Source organism: Homarus americanus, unplaced genomic scaffold (assembly GCF_018991925.1).
Source record: "Homarus americanus isolate GMGI-L3 unplaced genomic scaffold, GMGI_Hamer_2.0 scaffold45698, whole genome shotgun sequence".
In the NCBI taxonomy this organism is placed as follows: domain Eukaryota; kingdom Metazoa; phylum Arthropoda; class Malacostraca; order Decapoda; family Nephropidae; genus Homarus; species Homarus americanus.
In genome coordinates, this window is record NW_024735554.1 from 2,620,124 (window position 1) to 2,637,781 (window position 17,658).

The window sequence follows — 17,658 nt, forward strand, 5'->3', positions numbered from 1 at the left end:
TATTATCAGACATCCTCCTTGCTCACTCATCTTCATGACAAAGAGAGCTGCTACACACTGCATGGGGACCTGCTCTTGCATAAGTTGGTTTTTCACGCTTGTGCAATGGTTTTGTTCTTGTGTGTTTTTTCACCTTGCAAATTAGTGTGTGTATTAGTAAACTGTTGCGGTAGAGTTCCTGTAGCTGCTGAGATGGCTGGCCGTCTTCCTCGCCCTTCCATGGTACAAAGATCAGGTTTTAATTGCAAGCACACCTTGGCTAAGTAGTTTCCAATAGTCTTCACATAAGTGTAGCACATAAATTTGCCTGTGAACTTAAAGGTGGGTTGTCACTTGATTTCTTTATTTTATGGTAACGTTATATGAGTGTTATTAAACAGTGCAGATGGACATCACTAGTTTTCATGCACTTGGTTTGAATGTGGTATGTGTTTGTGTGTGTTTGTAAGTATCTTATAGAAAATTCACGTATGTTGCATTAGGACACTTAAAAATTATTGCTGTCCCTACAGAAAAGAGAGAAAACATTAATCTATACAACATATTTTAGAAGACAAGGATCTTTTTCTGTTGCAATTAAAAATGAAACAGAATTTATTTGTCGTTGGTTTATTCTAGAATGTATCATGTTCACTGTGCTCCCCAGTATAAATATATATTATGCTTTTGATGAGTACTGCAGAAGTAAAGTAACAAAACAAATTCAGTACAGTAATTGAAAAATCAGCTTTTTTAAGGTACTGTACTGTATATAGATGGGTGTTTTTGCTTGATTGCAATTTTGATTAGTGAGATTTTTTATATGCATGTAAATTAGATCAGACAAATTTATCACATATATTCAAGTACTGTAGTTTAGATGTAGGAGGGAGCCTTGGTGATAATTGAGTTATTAATTTTTTTATTAGGGAACCTTAATTAGGTACTTAGAAACACTAGCATAGTTGATCCTTACCTGTGAACTTCCCCCGGTGGCTTTGTTAAGACTTGTGTTGTGTTGTATCTCAGGGTGTTGTGTCTGCACAAAACTAAGACAGATTAAGAAATATGGCATACTGCCTTGATGATTAAATCTGCCTTACGTGTTAGTAATGATAATGTAGGTTCATTCTAGAGGCTTGAAATAAGAAAAGATTGGCATGTAAAAATAATAAAACAAAATTAATTTTATATTACACATACAATACAGTATAGCTAAAGTATATACAGTACAGTATTATGCTACACAGAGTACCTCTACATAGTGAGTGAAACAAGTTCAAACAAATATTTTAATTTTTATGAGAATGAATAGTTAATGAGTAGACTTGTAAGTGAGCATTGAGTTAAGCCCAAGGTAGCATTTCAGGAAAGCATTATTAATGCATAAAAAGTTAAGAATCTTCATAATAGCCCTCCCTGTTATGACATGTTACTGTGATAATGAGATAGTGTATTTGTGACCAATAAGTAGCAAGAATTGGTTATAATAGTCTTTAAGTAGCAACAAGTGCTTATATTGACCAATAAGTAGCTACAATTGGACAATAATAAATAAATAGCAACAAGTGATTATAATGATCAATAAGGAGCAGCAAGTGATCATAATGACAACAAGTAACAAGTGTATATAAAAACCAATAAGTTGCATTAGGTGGATATATTAGGCACCAGTAGGAAGGCTGAGGAATAGGATTCTTACATAAGTGGAAGTAAATTGCCACATGCTGACAACGGATAAGTCGTGACTTGTTTTTTCAGATTAGTCAGTTGGGAAGAATTACGTACGTTTACACCATATTGTAAGGTGTGGAGAATTTTATTCTCCAATTATGTAGCTACACATCTCTTAGTAATCTTTGTTCTTGTGTATGTCATGGAAGGCACAATGATAGTAACTGTGTTTTATGTGATTACAAATAGCTTGAAAAAATATATTGATGTAGTGTATTGTCTTGGAAATAAGTGAGGATATTCAAGTGTGGTAGCAGTTGGTATTAAAGTTGATGACCATTTCTCATGTCTAGATGAGAAATAAAGTATAACCATGCCTAACTAACTCTCAGACAAGACAAAGCTGAATACAAAGAAATAAAAACATTACAGTATTTCTCCTAACTCTTTCTGCTAACTAACCAAGAGCTTCACTACAATTCTTTTGCTGTTAACCGAGTTAGCTACTAATATATTCATGTTGTGTACTGATGATTTTGTCTTCTTCTACTGAATATCTTAAACCTATTCTCATAAAACTTATGCTTCAGGGGTTAAGTTGAATTGTTCACTCAGACTCATGTTTCTTATTCATATATAGTATAATGTTTAAATGTAGTTATCATGTATTTTTAGTCACACAATTCATTTACTACAGTAGTTACTATACAGTACAATATTCTTTTATTATGTGATATATGGAGACCATGTCCTCAAAAATATGCAGTACAATTAAATACCATGATAGTGAAATATTATGATAGCCAGCCCCAGGAAGATTTAAGGTCAGAAGCATGAATACAAACTTGTTTAGGATGTTCACTTTATTAGACAGAGATAATTTAATGATTTAGGAATGAACTTCTGATCATGCAGTTAAGATGAAGATTGGACAATGGCCATGAACATTTAGCGTGTGAATTATGCCGTGAATTATTTCACAGACATTCAGTTGCTTGACTAATTGTCCAATAATTTTAAGGCATGGTCATGTATCAGAAATACATGTACAGTAATTCATCATTTTCCTTCCTATTCTGCAGCATCACCTTTGCCATCACCCATGAAGAGCCCAGCACGTTCCCCCATGGTGCAGACACCCACAGCACATGCCCTCTATGACTTTGAACCTGAGAACCCTGGAGAACTTGGCTTCAATGTAAGTGTTAAGGGATAAGAAAGAGAGAAATATTTCAGTCTAGTGTGGAGAATTTAAGTGAGGAAAACAATATGTTCTGTTGAGGGTAGAATAAGAAAATTGAGAAGGTCTTATTTACTTTATTTATAGCAAATATTTAATGCAATTCCTTTTTCAAGTCCATTTCCATATATGTACTGTATTACTACATTTGGTAGCTGATTCAAACACTCCTACAACACTGATCTTGTGACAGCTGATTCAAACACTCCTCCAACACTGATCTTGTGACAGCTGATTCAAACACTCCTACAACACTGATCTTGTGACAGCTGATTCAAACACTCCTCCAACACTGATCTTGTGACAGCTGATTCAAACACTCCTTTAACACTGCTCTTGTGACAGCTGATTCAAACAACCCTCCAGCACTGCTCTTGTGACAGCTGATTCAAACACTCCTTTAACACTGCTCTTGTGACAGCTGATTCAAACACTCCTCCAACACTGATCTTGTGACAGCTGATTCAAACACTCCTTTAACACTGCTCTTGTGACAGCTGATTCAAACACTCCTCCAACACTGATTTTGTGATGCCAGCTGCACTTATCTTTTGGTTGTACCTAAAGCATTTTTGAAACTATTGCTTGTAGAATGATATTACACCAATAGCTCAGCATTCATGAGGAATAGGTTCCTTGGATGCTTGCGAATGTAAAATTTCATGAATAACATTCTTTAATATCCTATCTCTAATATCATACCATAAATTAGGGTACTGAAGTCTAAAAAAATCTTAGAGTAAAAAACTTTACTTAAGCCTAAATACTACACAGGTGTGTACAGTTACTTTATAGAATTATTATATGCTAAGATAAATAAATTCAATGAGAAAACAAGTGAATGTGATGTGAGTTTCAAATGGATTGCAGTAGTGGCGACACGTCATCTATTGCTTGCTCCACACAGCCTGCACCACCACCACCAGTGCGCAATCAACACACACACACATACGAATGCACGTCTGACACGCAACACTGTGAATTAAACAGCTTACGTACTGATTATGTTTTCCTGTAACAAACTTATGACTGAGAAGAATACAGGGATAAGCCACGCCCCCTCAGGATCACATTAGTGAGTGAGTAGGAGAAATGGGAGGTTATTCGGCAGACAAAAAAATTAGCAAGGAGCGAGGCATCTCGGAGTGTATTCATTCATCCAGATCGCACGGTAATGCAGAGGGAACAGCACAAGAAGCTTTTGCAGGACTTGAAGCAGAAGAGGGAGGAGTCAAGGAGGAACGAGGTTGGGTGTAAATGGGTTATATTCAGTGGGGGTAGTGGAAGCAAGTGTGCCGACACAGGGCCAGGGGCCAGCAGCGCACCCCCCACCCGCTCTATCCCTCACCCGGGAGGTGGCACCAGCTCCGCTCATCAGCCGGTAGGAGGTGAGTGCCGTGTAAACAGTGGCATTTCTAACCACACCCTACAAAATACAGTGTACTTAGTAAATGCTGCAGCTTCTGAGAATGGAGGGGGCGCTGAGCTACTACTAAGAGCAGAGACGTTACCGAGAACGAATTCTGGCTGGAATGTCATGTACACTAAAACTGACTTGTTCCTTTATAAGAGAGAGGAGTTTGAAACACTACTGAAGGTGCACCAATCCGATATTGTAGGAGTTGAAGAACTGTTGTGCAAAAACAGGAGAATCGACCCAGAGGAATGTGAGTTCAATATTGCTGGATATGACTCTTTTACGAACCTTTCTCAAGCAACTTGCAAGAGGGGTGTGGTTATCTATGCTAGGCAAGACCTTAGAGCCAGCCAGGCAATGGTACAGGGAGAGGATGTTTTTGAAGAACCCAAGTAGTGTAAAATTAAATTAAAGGGAGGGGACTTACTTAGTGTCAGGTGTATCTACAGATCCCCAAACTGTGGCCCACTAAATCAGAGGAACTTAAGAGCCCCAATAGACAATGCAGCGATGCTTAACCCTAGCCGCCTCCTTATCTTGGGGGACTTTAACTATGGCGACATCGACTGGAGAAATGAGTTCACCCCCAAATGACTTGAATAACCCTGCTACTCTTTTTGTAGAAACTCTGAGAGATAATTTTCTGTTCCAACATGTTAGAGACCCGACACATTACAGAGGGGAGCAAACACCCTAGCCACTAGACCTCATCATAACAAACGAGGAGGGTATGGTGGCCAAAATGGAACACCTTGCCTGAGTTGGCACCAGTCACCATACAGTGTTGTCATTCAGATTTAACTGTTACCTAGTTCAAGATAAGGCCAGGCCAAGGTGCAAATATTACAAGGGAAATTACAATGGGAAGAGATGAGGGGTATCCACTGGCCTGCCTATTAAGGCACAAGAACGCAGACACTACGCTGAATGTCATAACTAGTAAAGTGACCCATTTGATCGATAAATACATGCCCAAGACCATACCTAGTGCCTATAGGAATACGAGGGGATCCCTACACATGAACCATGCGGTGGTCGACAAATTTAAGAAAAAAAACAAGTTCAAGACGTGGGTTGGGTCAAACAATAAGAAGGACAGGAGGATGTATGCAAGAGCCAGAAACCAAGCAAAGGCATAGTGTAGAAGGGCTGAAAAGGAGTTCCAGAGGCTGGTTGCAAGCGTACCGCTATGCAAAGTTAAAATTAAAAACGCAAGTTGGAGTATCAGACCTGAGGCTTAAAGATGGTAGTTATGCAGATTCTGACCCGAGGCATTAAACAGCTTCTTTTCCTCAGTGTTCACAAGAGAGGATGCAACTAACCTTCCTGCGTTTGAGGACAGACGGTTCAACACAGCACTGACCCACATTGTGTTCACAGAAGAGGGTATTAGATATAAACTGCCAAAGCTAAAGGTCCATAAGAGTCCTGGCCATGACATGGTGCATCCTAGAGTGCTAAGAGAGTTGTGCAACGAGCTTGCCGAGCCCCAGAAGATAATGTTCTGTAAATGCCTGGATGAACAAAAGGTCCCCAGTGAATGGAAAGTGGCTTATGTGAGTCCTATCTTCAAGAAGGGCGATCGTCACTCCACGAACAACTATAGACCGGTGAGCCTGATCAGCATTATATGTAAAGTACTTGAGAGTATTATCAGAGATGCTGCGATGGAACATCTACTACGAAACAACCTTGTAAAGGATTGCCAACACGGTTTTATGCCGGGGCGCTCCTGCTTAACACAATTGCTCAAGGTATTGGATATTTGGACCCATATTCTAGAACGGGGTGGTAATATTGACAATATTTACCTAGATTTTGCCAAGGCTTTCAACAATGTATCCCACGAAAGGCTGAAAATCAAACTGGAAGGGTACGGAATTCTGGGAAACGTCCTGGCGTGGTTATAAGACTTTCTACATGACCGCAAGCAGTGTGTGGTGATTAATGGCACGAAATCATTATCCTTACCTGTCACAAGCGGGGTTTGTTTGTTTCTAAAATGACATGCCTGACCTTGTACACTCCTCCATACAAATGTTTGCCGATGACTCCAAGTTATTTCGGGAAATCAAGAACCAAGCTGACTGTGAAGAGTTGCAGAAGGATCTCTGTGAGCTCCAAGAATTCTCAAAGAAGTGGCTTCTGAGATTCAATGTCACGAAGTGTAAGAGGATGCACCTGGGGCTTACCAATGGTAAGGAGGCGTATCATGTCCCAACGGGATGAAAAAACTGCACTATTTGAGACTGAATGTGAGAAGGACCAAGGTGTGTATGCTGACAATGAGCTGAAGTTCTCGGGCCATTGCGAGAAGAAGGTAAATCCGGCAACTAAATTATTGGATCTTACAAGAAGTTCGTTCTGATATCTAGACGGTCCGTCCTTCGTAACGATCTTCAAGAGTGAAGTGCTTCCCCATCTGGAGAACTGTCACCCTGTCTGGTCCCCGAGATATGCTAGGGACTGTCAGTTGGTTGAAAATGTTCAAAGGAGGGCCACCAGACTGGTGCCTGCACTTCAGCAACCTCAACTACCCTGAGAGATTGGAGCGCCTGAACTTGCCTAGCTTATACTACAGACTGACAAGGTGCGACCTAATTGAGGTATATAAGCATCTCAAGGGGCACTACTCAGTCGAGTGTCCTTACTGGTAGACGCTCGCCCCACAAGGGGTCACAGCTCAAGATTGAAGAAGCCTCAAGTCCAGAAAACTGTGAGGGCAAATTTTTTCGGAGTGAGAGTTCTGAACTCTTGAAACAATCTGCCAGAAAGTGTTGTGACGGCACCAAGTGTGAGTTCTTTCAAGACCAGACTTGATCAACACCTGAGCAGGTTCAGGTACATTCAGGAGCCGATGCAAGCCCAGTCCCTGCCAACAGTGCATAAGAGAAAGCCAGTATATGACTAGTACTTGTCAGCAGTGCATGACAGAGACATGACCGCTCACCCAGGCGGCTAACGAGCCAATCTGTGGTGAAGAGGACAAAAGTAAAGTGTAAAAAGTAAACCCTTAACACCATGAAAAATTGGGTTAGGGGATCCACACCCTTGAGGAGGTGCCTTTTATGAGTAATATTGTACACATTGATTAAATAAAATGTATGCAGAAACCTAGTACAGCATGCCCTTAAAATTAGCTGGGTATGGGTTTCAAAATGGCTGCAAATTAGCAAATCTGCGAATATCATTACTTGTGTGCAAAGAAATGTATACCTATTCCCTTTATGTGTATACCCTTAGGACAATCATTTTTTTCGTTTGTGTGTGTGTGTGTGTGTGTGTGGACACACAAATAAATAATAATGGGAAAATTCTCTCATAAATAATCAGAAACAAGACAAAATTTATCGAAATGTAGAAAAAATGCGAGAGTCTACCCTTAAGTCAACACCATGCTTTGTTATTTAAGTTGGGTTGCCATACGGCAATTTTTTCCTCATAAAAATTACCGTCTCTAGAACGAATGGCATCTGAGCACAAGCTGGGTTGATACATAGATCTATATCTACCCGAAAATACTAGTTGAAAAACAACCATTACACCTCACAACCATGGTTTTCATAAAATAATATACCTGTATACAGTATTGTACCAGGAAATGTGAGGAATAAATAAAAATATTACTAATAAATAAGTTACAACAAAAAATACTATTGCCAAACCAGTAAATAAAAACCAAAGGAAAGTTTATCACAGTCGTCATTTACATAAACTCCTTGCTCTACCGTAGTAACAAAGCTCAGCTTGGATTCCGATTTCCTAGCAACACCCCCCACCAGCTACTTGTTTGCCCTAAGGACAATTATTTCTTTTACTTTTTTCACAATATGTATTTAGGATGGTGTATACATGTAACTGAGTAAAAATAAATTTAGAAAATTACACATATCTACCCAAAAATACTAGTTGAGAAAACCATAACACCTCACAGCTTGGTTGGTCCCATAGCCTGGTGGTTACACTGAAGAGCTAACCTAGCTACAGTGACATGATTAATCACTATTAAACACTATTCTATCATTAACACTAGTAATAACAGTAAATCCAATAAAATATGGCAGGGAGTGAGGAGAGTTACAACTGCAGATGACAGGCTAACTATCAGTCACTCACTCCACTTACCTGCTCCCGTTGCCAGGCGTATGTTTGAGAGAAATACATGACCTTTTCTCTTTTCACTTGTTTGGGCACCTTCCCATGGCTGGATGAAGGTGGTTGAGGGTGTTTGGGACCCATCACAAGCAGAAGAAGCACAGTTGTTAAGAGAGCAGAGTAACACGTGTGAAACGGACAAGTGTTTAACCTGGACTGAATTGGAGTGACCGCACATGGCCCAGCCACCTGGGAAAAGAAAAACACCTTGCGGGACGCCATAAAACTCACAGGCTCCCCGTCCCAGCCGTGAAATTGCCGCTAACTTTCCAACTTTGAAACCACCCACAGACATTCTTGGGTACATCCAGCCCTTACTTCCTTGGGAAGGTGTAGAACTTGAACTTGTATCCTGGCTGAAACACTTATATAAACTCATAGCTTTACTGTGAATAACCTTTTGGTCGACTGGCTCATTTCTTTGACTCACATCCTAAATCCATACACTTAACAAATTCTCCATCTTCTCTATTCCTTGCCTTTCATCTTGATGGAATGAATGGTTGACTCAATTACTCCAGATGCATGTCCAACAGCCAACGCGCTCTTGCCGCTAGCAAGTTTATCCTACACTTCAATTTTCTGTGTAAGAGTCATCATTTTCTTCACTCTGCACCGGATACACTGCCTCCAGTTCATGGCCTTTTGGGTGCCACGAAAATGTTGTAATTCAGATTAGAATTGTTCAGGAGGAAGGAGGAGTAAAAATTCCCACAGCAGAGACGACTCAGACGAGACTGGTGGGAGAACACAGCAGTGTGGCAAGGCAACATGATGTCACATCGTGGCAGATGTCCGCAACTTTTAAAATAAGCATCATATCTTTTTATTTTATTTTAATGAATATAACCCCCTGAGGCTCCTTTGCAAATAGTCAAATCCAGGAATGTTGAGGTTCTGGTGCATTAATTTCCCGGTCATTCCTCATTAAAAAGCCTTCCCTTGCTCCACAGGTCACATTAGTATGCCAAATAGGCATATGCCACAAAAATGTCACATATAGTACAGTGTATCCTCAATTTACACAGTACAGTATTATTTTGTAGTTTTGCTTACATGCACCCAGTTAATCGTATTTATTTTTTTTATAAGTGATACAAACTCGCCTAAACATAGTTCAGCATGGTGGCCAAATAAGCCGAGAATGTTCAATTCTCGCCAACAGTTCTTCCCTGACTGCAGCTGTCTCCACCTATCTTAATACAGAAACAGATATCCCTGTAACCCACAGACTTTTGTGTTGACACTAATCACTACTGTGTTTTTAATTCCAGTGATAAAGAATGCCAAAGGAATATCATATTTAGTCTAAAACTTTCATCAAATATACTCATATACAGTGACCCCTCGTTTAACGAACACCTCGGTTAACGTAATTTCGATTAACGAACTGCCTTCCATAAGGATCTTCAATTCGGTTAACGAAAAAAAATTCGCTTAACGAACTTCTTACGAACCGACCTCAACATGTTTTCGCTTGCACTGACCGGGCAACCAGGTTTAGTATCAGTCCGCCAATACATTAATCGGTTCTAGGGCTTAAATTCCTTACTATTTTTGTAAATATCAAGAAGTTTATACTATTCAATAATTTTAAAAGTTTAATATTCAATTTTTTAGTCATTTTAACAATTATTGAACAAAATTGAAGGTAAAGTGACTAGTTTAATGCGCGGCATCCAGCCTCTTAACACAGCAAACAGGCGTCAGTCTCTCTCTGTTTTCACTGGAGGTAACATCTTGCTTGAGACTCTCTTCAACTAAACGCTTTTTTTCTGTGTTTCCAAGCAAATTATTGGTCATTTTGAAATATATTTTATATATTGACAATATATAATGCAGTGCAGCGTTGATTTAAAGAAAATAATCTTGAATTAAACCAGAGAGCTAAAATTTTATGTGTGAAATGGCGCCATGGGGTGACTTCTCTTCCACCCCAATGCCTTCTCTTCTTCCTTCTCTTCCACCCCCATTCTAAATCCCATCATCATCATCATCATCATCCAGGAGCCTTCTACATACACACCTCAAAGTAAGTGAACTTTTCTACCATTTTTGTTGAATTTGGGAAATTTTCGATGAGCTGGAACCAATTACCCAAAAACCCATTGAAACAATGGTTTCGGTTAACGAACGTTTCGGTTAACGAACGACCTTCTGGAACGGATTGAGTTCGTTAACCGAGGGGCCACTGTATATATATAGTATACACAACTAAACCAGCAACAACTGTATGGGCAAGAAGTGGTGGTGTCAGCAGGTGTGAATGTTATTCCTTAAACTTAATCAATGTTTTATCTAAACAGTGGGTCAAACCAAACATTACTTAAACATAAAATTTTGAAACTTACCTTAACACAATTATGTTTACAGTAAGAATATCTTGAATGCATGAGGCAGGAAGCATCATTAATCACCATGACATGGCCAGTTGACTTAACTCATAGTGTTACAAGGGTCAGGATTTTTTATCACTAAATATGTTTTTAGTGATATCAGATCACATTTTTTTTTTCATATGTATCCCAGTTTGTTTAAGTTGGAAATATTATCTTAGAAACATGAGATAATTATACAATACAGTATAATCAAGGAATAAACTATTGAAATTGAAAATTGAATACAGTATATTTCCTTATTATGAATGTTTTATTTAGCGAGTCCCAGGCAGAGTTAAATTTCAAAAGTTGACAATCATTGCTTCATCCACCACTCACCTGCTGAACCTTTCTGCATTTTTATCACAAAGACTTAGTATAAAACAGCGGATGATGCAGACGACATATACAGTACAGTATATGAAACAAATGATATATAATAAAAATTTATTTCTATATTTGTTAGCAACATAGTGTAGTGTATTTATGATATGAAATGACATATATCAGTATAAATTATAATGAGGGCCACCTGTACTGGCAAATTTAAGAACTAGAAATTGTATTTCGTAAATTACAGTGAACCCTAAAAGGTCCGGGCTAAATGGGGGGGGACCATCTGTCCGAAAAAGTCGATTGTCCGAATCTTCTGGCTAATGTACTAACTGTATAAAAAATATAAATAATGATATAAAAATCACCAAAAATACATTACATATTATCCCGACCACTGGGGTTAGTTATACAGACTTTTTCCTTTGAAAAAGTCATAATTTTGAGCAACATCTTACTGTACTCACTTTGTACTCAAATGTACTCAAATGTATGCTACACTAAAGGACTACAAATTTTATCTCGTGCAAACTATGTGATGTTTATGCTCAAATTATTTGCTATCTTGTAAGGATTCTAGCAATGAAAGTTATATTCTGCTAAATTTAGTCTGTGACATTTTATAAGATGAGAACTTTAAGCCTAAAACTACCTTCACCCTGGCTGGGAGGATGGGGTAGGGGGAGGTGAGGTGTTGACACAGCCAGCGGCTAAGGTTGTGAAGGTTACCGAGTGCATATTTACTTATCTGTCATATAGAGGGAGTTTAAGTTTTTTACTTATAAAATGTCACTGAATTGACTTGGCAGAATATAACTTACATTGCTGGAATTCTTGTAAGATAGTGATTAATTTGACTATAAACATCCTATAGTTTACACTAGACATAAAATGTTTAGTAATTATTTAGTATCATTTGAGTACAGGTTTGCCCTTAGGACAATTATTTCTTTTACTTTTTTCACAATTTGTATTTAGAACGGTTAGTGCATTTAAACGAGTTGAAAAATTGTTGTACTTAAATGTACTACAGGTACACAATAGGACTAAAATTCTTATCTCTTGTGCAAGCTATGTGATGTTATCATGTTTATACTCAAATTATTTACTATCTTGCAATGATTCCAGTAATGCAAGTTATATTCTGCTAAGTTTAGTCGGTCACATTTTATAAGATAAAACTTTAAGCCTAAAACTACCTTCACCCACTTTTGGGAATGCTTCTTAGGGAGGCTTCTTAGCCTAGAACCCCCAAATTTTTTGTCCGAATCTTCCGAAATCCAGATTTACATGGTCCGAATCTTCAAGGGTTCACTGTATTGTGACTCCACTCTACTGTACTAGTTACCTTGAGCATTGGTTATACGTAACATTATGGTAAAGATGAAATTAGTCTTCAATGTGTTTTAAGGAATTCAGTCAAATTAGGGTATCCCTTGTTGTTGAAGAGTTCAGGTAAGATCAGAATTTTCCAGGAAGAATAATTGCATCATAAACAATCTCAAAGGGCCAGCATCTAGGAGTACATCAGTGATAGTCGGTGTAATATTTAATAATCACTATTACAGGAGGGAGACAACATCGCCTTGATCCAACGGATTGATGAAAACTGGTTTGAGGGAACTGTTAACGGCAAGACAGGGCTGTTCCCCGTGAGTTATGTTAATGTGACGGTGCCTCTTCCTTAAAGTCTCTCGCACCATCCACCTCTGCCAAGACCCAGGGGATCCTCAACGAAATGAGCACAGGGGATTGTAGAAAGTGATTGACTCATTTGGTACCATCTTGAAAATATACTGTAGATCTTCTACAAATAAATGTTGCAGTATATTTAAATGAAGTATAGAGGAATTGATTGTATGATGCATCATTTTATTTTCAAATTTTAATCCAATGTAAAATAATTTTTATTTGAAAATATTCAGTGATACAAGAGATTTTCTTTGAAAAGCACATTATTACAGTATTACTGTCTCTAAGGGTGGAAGTAGGCTTATTGTTATAGCCTTGGTTATAATCAGAGTCTTGTTTTGTATACAGCTATATGTTCATTGTTTGTTATGAAAGGGACCACTGTTGTAACTTCATTGTGAAACTGAAAAGAGAATGCCTCAAAATTTATTTAATTGACTGAGTAACATTTTGTAATTGTTTCTTCATTTCATATTCTGTACTTTAGTTTCTTCCTGTTATAGTCAGTGCCTCAGTTTCTTCCTATCATACTCAGTGCTTCAGTTTCTTCCAATCATACTCAGTGCTTCAGTTTCTTCCTATCATACTCAGTGCTTCAGTTTCTTCCTATCATACTCAGTGCTTCAGTTTCTTCCTGTCATACTCAGTGCTTCAATTTTTTCTGTCATACTCGGTGCTACAGTTTCTTCCTGTCATACTCAGTGCTTTACTTTCTTCCTGTCATACTCAGTGCTTTATTTCTTCTTCTCATACTCAGTTCTTTACTTTCTTCTTTTCATACTCAGTCCTTTAGTGACTAGGAAGAAAATTACGTAGTCTGTTTTAGGATTATTGCAATGTTAATGTTTTAATTCTACTTTAGTTTCCAATATCTTATAACTAAAGTTCAGTTGTTAATGAATCCACATTTTAATACAGTATAAACAAGTGTTTGAACATAATTCCACATTATGATGTTACATTCCACATCTTGGTGCCACATTCCACTGTGTGGGATGAGCACTGAATAATTTACAACAGTACACATGCTGGATGTTACAAGTCACTCACCAGAAACATATGTGTATTAGACACTTAACAATGTTAACTGCAGTTTCATGCATACAACTGCTGATGGATGATAAAATGAATTACTGTACTCATATATTCATTGCCTTTAAGAAACTATTTTGTGTACACACACACACACACACACACACACACACACACACACACACACACACACACACACACACACACACACACACACACACACGTACACACACACGTTTTCATATGTAGTATCCAAAACTAATTTCAGATTAGTGTAAGATTCTTTGACAGTTTTGAGGGTAATTTCATGATCAATATTGTATGTTTTTCATCCCTAAATAAACATATTATCATTGCAGGAGATAACTGTAATAAATTTAATTGTAATTATTTCAGTGTATGACTCATCTCAGTGATATTATAATATTTATTAGCAGGTGTGTTAAGTTTATTAGAGAAGGTATATAAGAGGAGTAACCTACAGTAAGGCTCCATGACAAGAAACTTGCTCTGTAAGTTATGAGATGTTGCCATGGGTCTGGGTAGAAGGTTGTAATGAGACTGACACACCTCACAGTGAATAATGCCCCACTGATTATGGGTGAGCCCGGTCCAAACTTCAATCTTCATTCTGAAAGAAACTAGATTTTACAAAATGTTTTACAAGGGAAAAAAGTAGGTTTAGTTGATAATATTTGACTAGCCAGTCATGAAATTCACTTTTTTTATATTGTTAACTGAGGTATAAATTATTAAGGAACATCAGAAGACTCGGTACACCAGTCCTGTCATTAGCAGGTGACTTCATGCTATTGTCATAAAACTCTGTAAAAAATGTGTGATGATAATTTTAGGTGCAACTGATTTCGAAATAGAGATAAATTATCTTAATGAATGAAATGAGCAGCAGAGGGTAGCTCATTTCACTATCCAAAATGGAAGAATACTGTGCAGAGACTTAGTTTGTACAGTATTACCTGCAAATTACGAGAATTGATGTTCTATATATGAAAGTGACTTAGCTGCCTACTGCGCACTCTGCTGGCATGTTACTCATATGTTTGTTCTTTACCATCCTCAGCTTGAGGATTGTCATATCAATACTGTCAAATATTGTATGTCGCTAAATAACCCTCTCATAATTTTAAAGCTGGAAAGCAAAGATATCGCAATAGTCATTCTGCTGTATCTGAGCAAGTTAAAAGTAGTCAGTGGTTGATTTTTACCAAATGGTCAGATATGATCACTGCAGATAATAATGCACAGTTTTGTCTTGAAGCACCAGATGAAGTGGACTTATCATCAGTGACAGGGCATTAGTGTTATTCTCAAATCTAGTGTCTTTGAAAAGTCAGCCAATTGTTGTATATGTAATATTGTGATGTTTTATGTGTCTCAGATGTTAAGTGATGAATTTAAGATTCTGTTAAAGTTGGGAATGTTTGCCTTTATAGAAGTTATAATATTAAGCTGAGTGGAGTTGTGAGGAAGGTCTTTGTTTTGTAACTTGGAAGTCATACTCGGCCATGATTGTGTATCTATCATGCCTTTGCCACTAGACTTTTGTAATGTACTACTATACTTGGCTATGTACCTACAGATTCATTTCATTATATCAATTAACTTTCGCAAACTGAAGAAGAAGAAGAAGAAAAAAATTTAAAGTGGGATAAAATTTTTTAATTTTTTAGGGCCATAAATATTTTGAACATGTTTATGTTAGAAGCCAGTACAGTATGTTTGAGTACACTTATTCCAACTTTATAAATCATTACACTTTAACTATTATTATGTTGTCTTATTTAATTTAAAGCTTGATGTATATTGTTAGAAATTCCTCTTTGAAAAATACTGATGGCAATACAATTGTTATTATGTAGAATTATCATCAGTAAAAATTTAAGATTTGAACAATACTAATGTAATAATTTTGAAATATAGAATTTGGTAGCTATAAAATACATAATATAATAATTATGCCTTTGGAGTTGTGTTGTAAATAATAAAACATTTATGTATATTTATTTTCAAGGAAGTTTTATTGTATGTCTCATTGTACATAGACCAGCATTAGATGTGCTCTAGCCTAGTTGAGTTGGTAATGAAGATGTCTCTTGTGCCCACAAGATGGTTCACCAGTAAGTCTTTCCTTTTTTTATTCAGTCATAATGGTGTTGACACTCAGTTTTGTATGATTAAGGCAAGTTAGGGCAGTTCCATATAATTCTCTTTTATATGCCACCATAAATAAAACTTTTGAGATAATGTGGTATTCACACACACTTATTTACAAACTTACAATAAGGTATTGTGGCATTGAAAAACTTGCATAAGAATTATTGAATTGATATGCTTATGTAAGGACTTACTGTGAGTTTGATGCACTCACATGGATTGTGGTTTCCATTCACAAAGATTGTAACATTAATGCACTTACATAGGGAAATGTAACATTGGTGCATTTACATAGGTAGTGTGAGACTGGCACACCCTTTGTTAAGCATGACATGTTGACATGATCAGTTAATGGAAGAGGGCTCCAAGTATGTGCAGGGCCAGACGTCAGTTTTTGCATCACCTTTGTTATTTTTCTTTTATTGGGGGGGATTTTTCAAGAAGTCATTTATCTGTTTTTGTGTTTTGGTGGATTTTACTTAAAATTGTTTATGAGATATATGATGCCTGAAACCAACCAACGACGGTAACACATACAGCAGGTATTCCCTCAGAATATATTGATGTCATATAAATATTGAGTTTACTTTCCAAACCTTAGGGAATATTTTTGGTCATGGAGCATTAGAGGGGTCATTGGAAATGATTAATGTAAGTTAATGTTGTGCAGTTTTGCAAGTGATATTATTTGGTGGTACCAGTTCCAAGTTGACTTCCCTCCTTACATTTGTACTGTAGTAGAGAAATTCAAATATTGAATTCTGAGATTGCTGTGAATATTCTCTAATCAAAATCTTCTTCCCTTTATGGCGTAATGCATCTTGTGAGAAACTACTTGACAAATGTTTAATTTTCTTTCGCCTTTCTTCTAATTTCAGTCTTTTACATGTTTGACACATTTATATCTTGATGAATATATAACAATAGTTAATAATGTTGTTACTCATAATAAATCATTTGCAGTCTCATTAAAAGCCCATCATAAGTTACTTTAGTAGAAAGATCTTGACAGTGTTAACAAACTCAAGGACACTTAAATAATATTTGCTATAATTTTACATAATGGAGATGTTTCACTTCCATATGAACAGGAGAGGATAGTCTATTGGATTAGAAAGATGACTGACTAAGTACACAGTGTTACCATTGATGGTTCATATTTTGATCTGTCAAGGACATAATGTGCTATTCCCTCCGCCATCACTTATAAGTTGCAAATTAAATATCATAAGAAATAAGTGTAGGATTCTGAGACAAACTTGCAATTAAATGGTACATTCCACATGTAAGTTATTACGTGGGTAAAGGATGTGACCTAGCTTGCTTTCCTCTTGACTCACCTCTGTAGCCATCTTCTCTATTTTCTTCCACTTTCTCTGCCTTGCTGTATGTAACTGTACCCCTTACCGATGTTCAGATCTTTTAGTGCTATTGAAACTTCTGTGACTAATGTCTGTACATGTGAAATAAACGTTGATGACATGATTTAAATTTTCATTTACCTTTTACACAAGTATTGTAAACTCTTTCAAACTACAACATATGGAATATTATTCTGCTGTTTCTGAATACTCAGTCGGTCT

The 17,658-nt window shown here is 37.2% G+C and overlaps 1 protein-coding gene across 4 annotated transcripts in view; it reads left to right on the plus strand.

Annotated features, from left to right (window-relative positions):
• The window catches only part of LOC121871381 (endophilin-A-like), a gene marked incomplete at its 5' end in the record, with an annotated part of 44,084 nt that extends 26,524 nt beyond the window's left edge, over positions 1-17,560 (plus strand). For all 4 annotated transcript variants that reach the window (XM_042373604.1, XM_042373606.1, XM_042373605.1 and 1 more), the window contains 2 exon segments: positions 2,736-2,851; positions 12,745-17,560. In XM_042373604.1, the coding sequence (XP_042229538.1) occupies positions 2,736-2,851; positions 12,745-12,864 (236 nt within the window).
• Between the last annotated feature and the right edge of the window lie 98 nt (positions 17,561-17,658).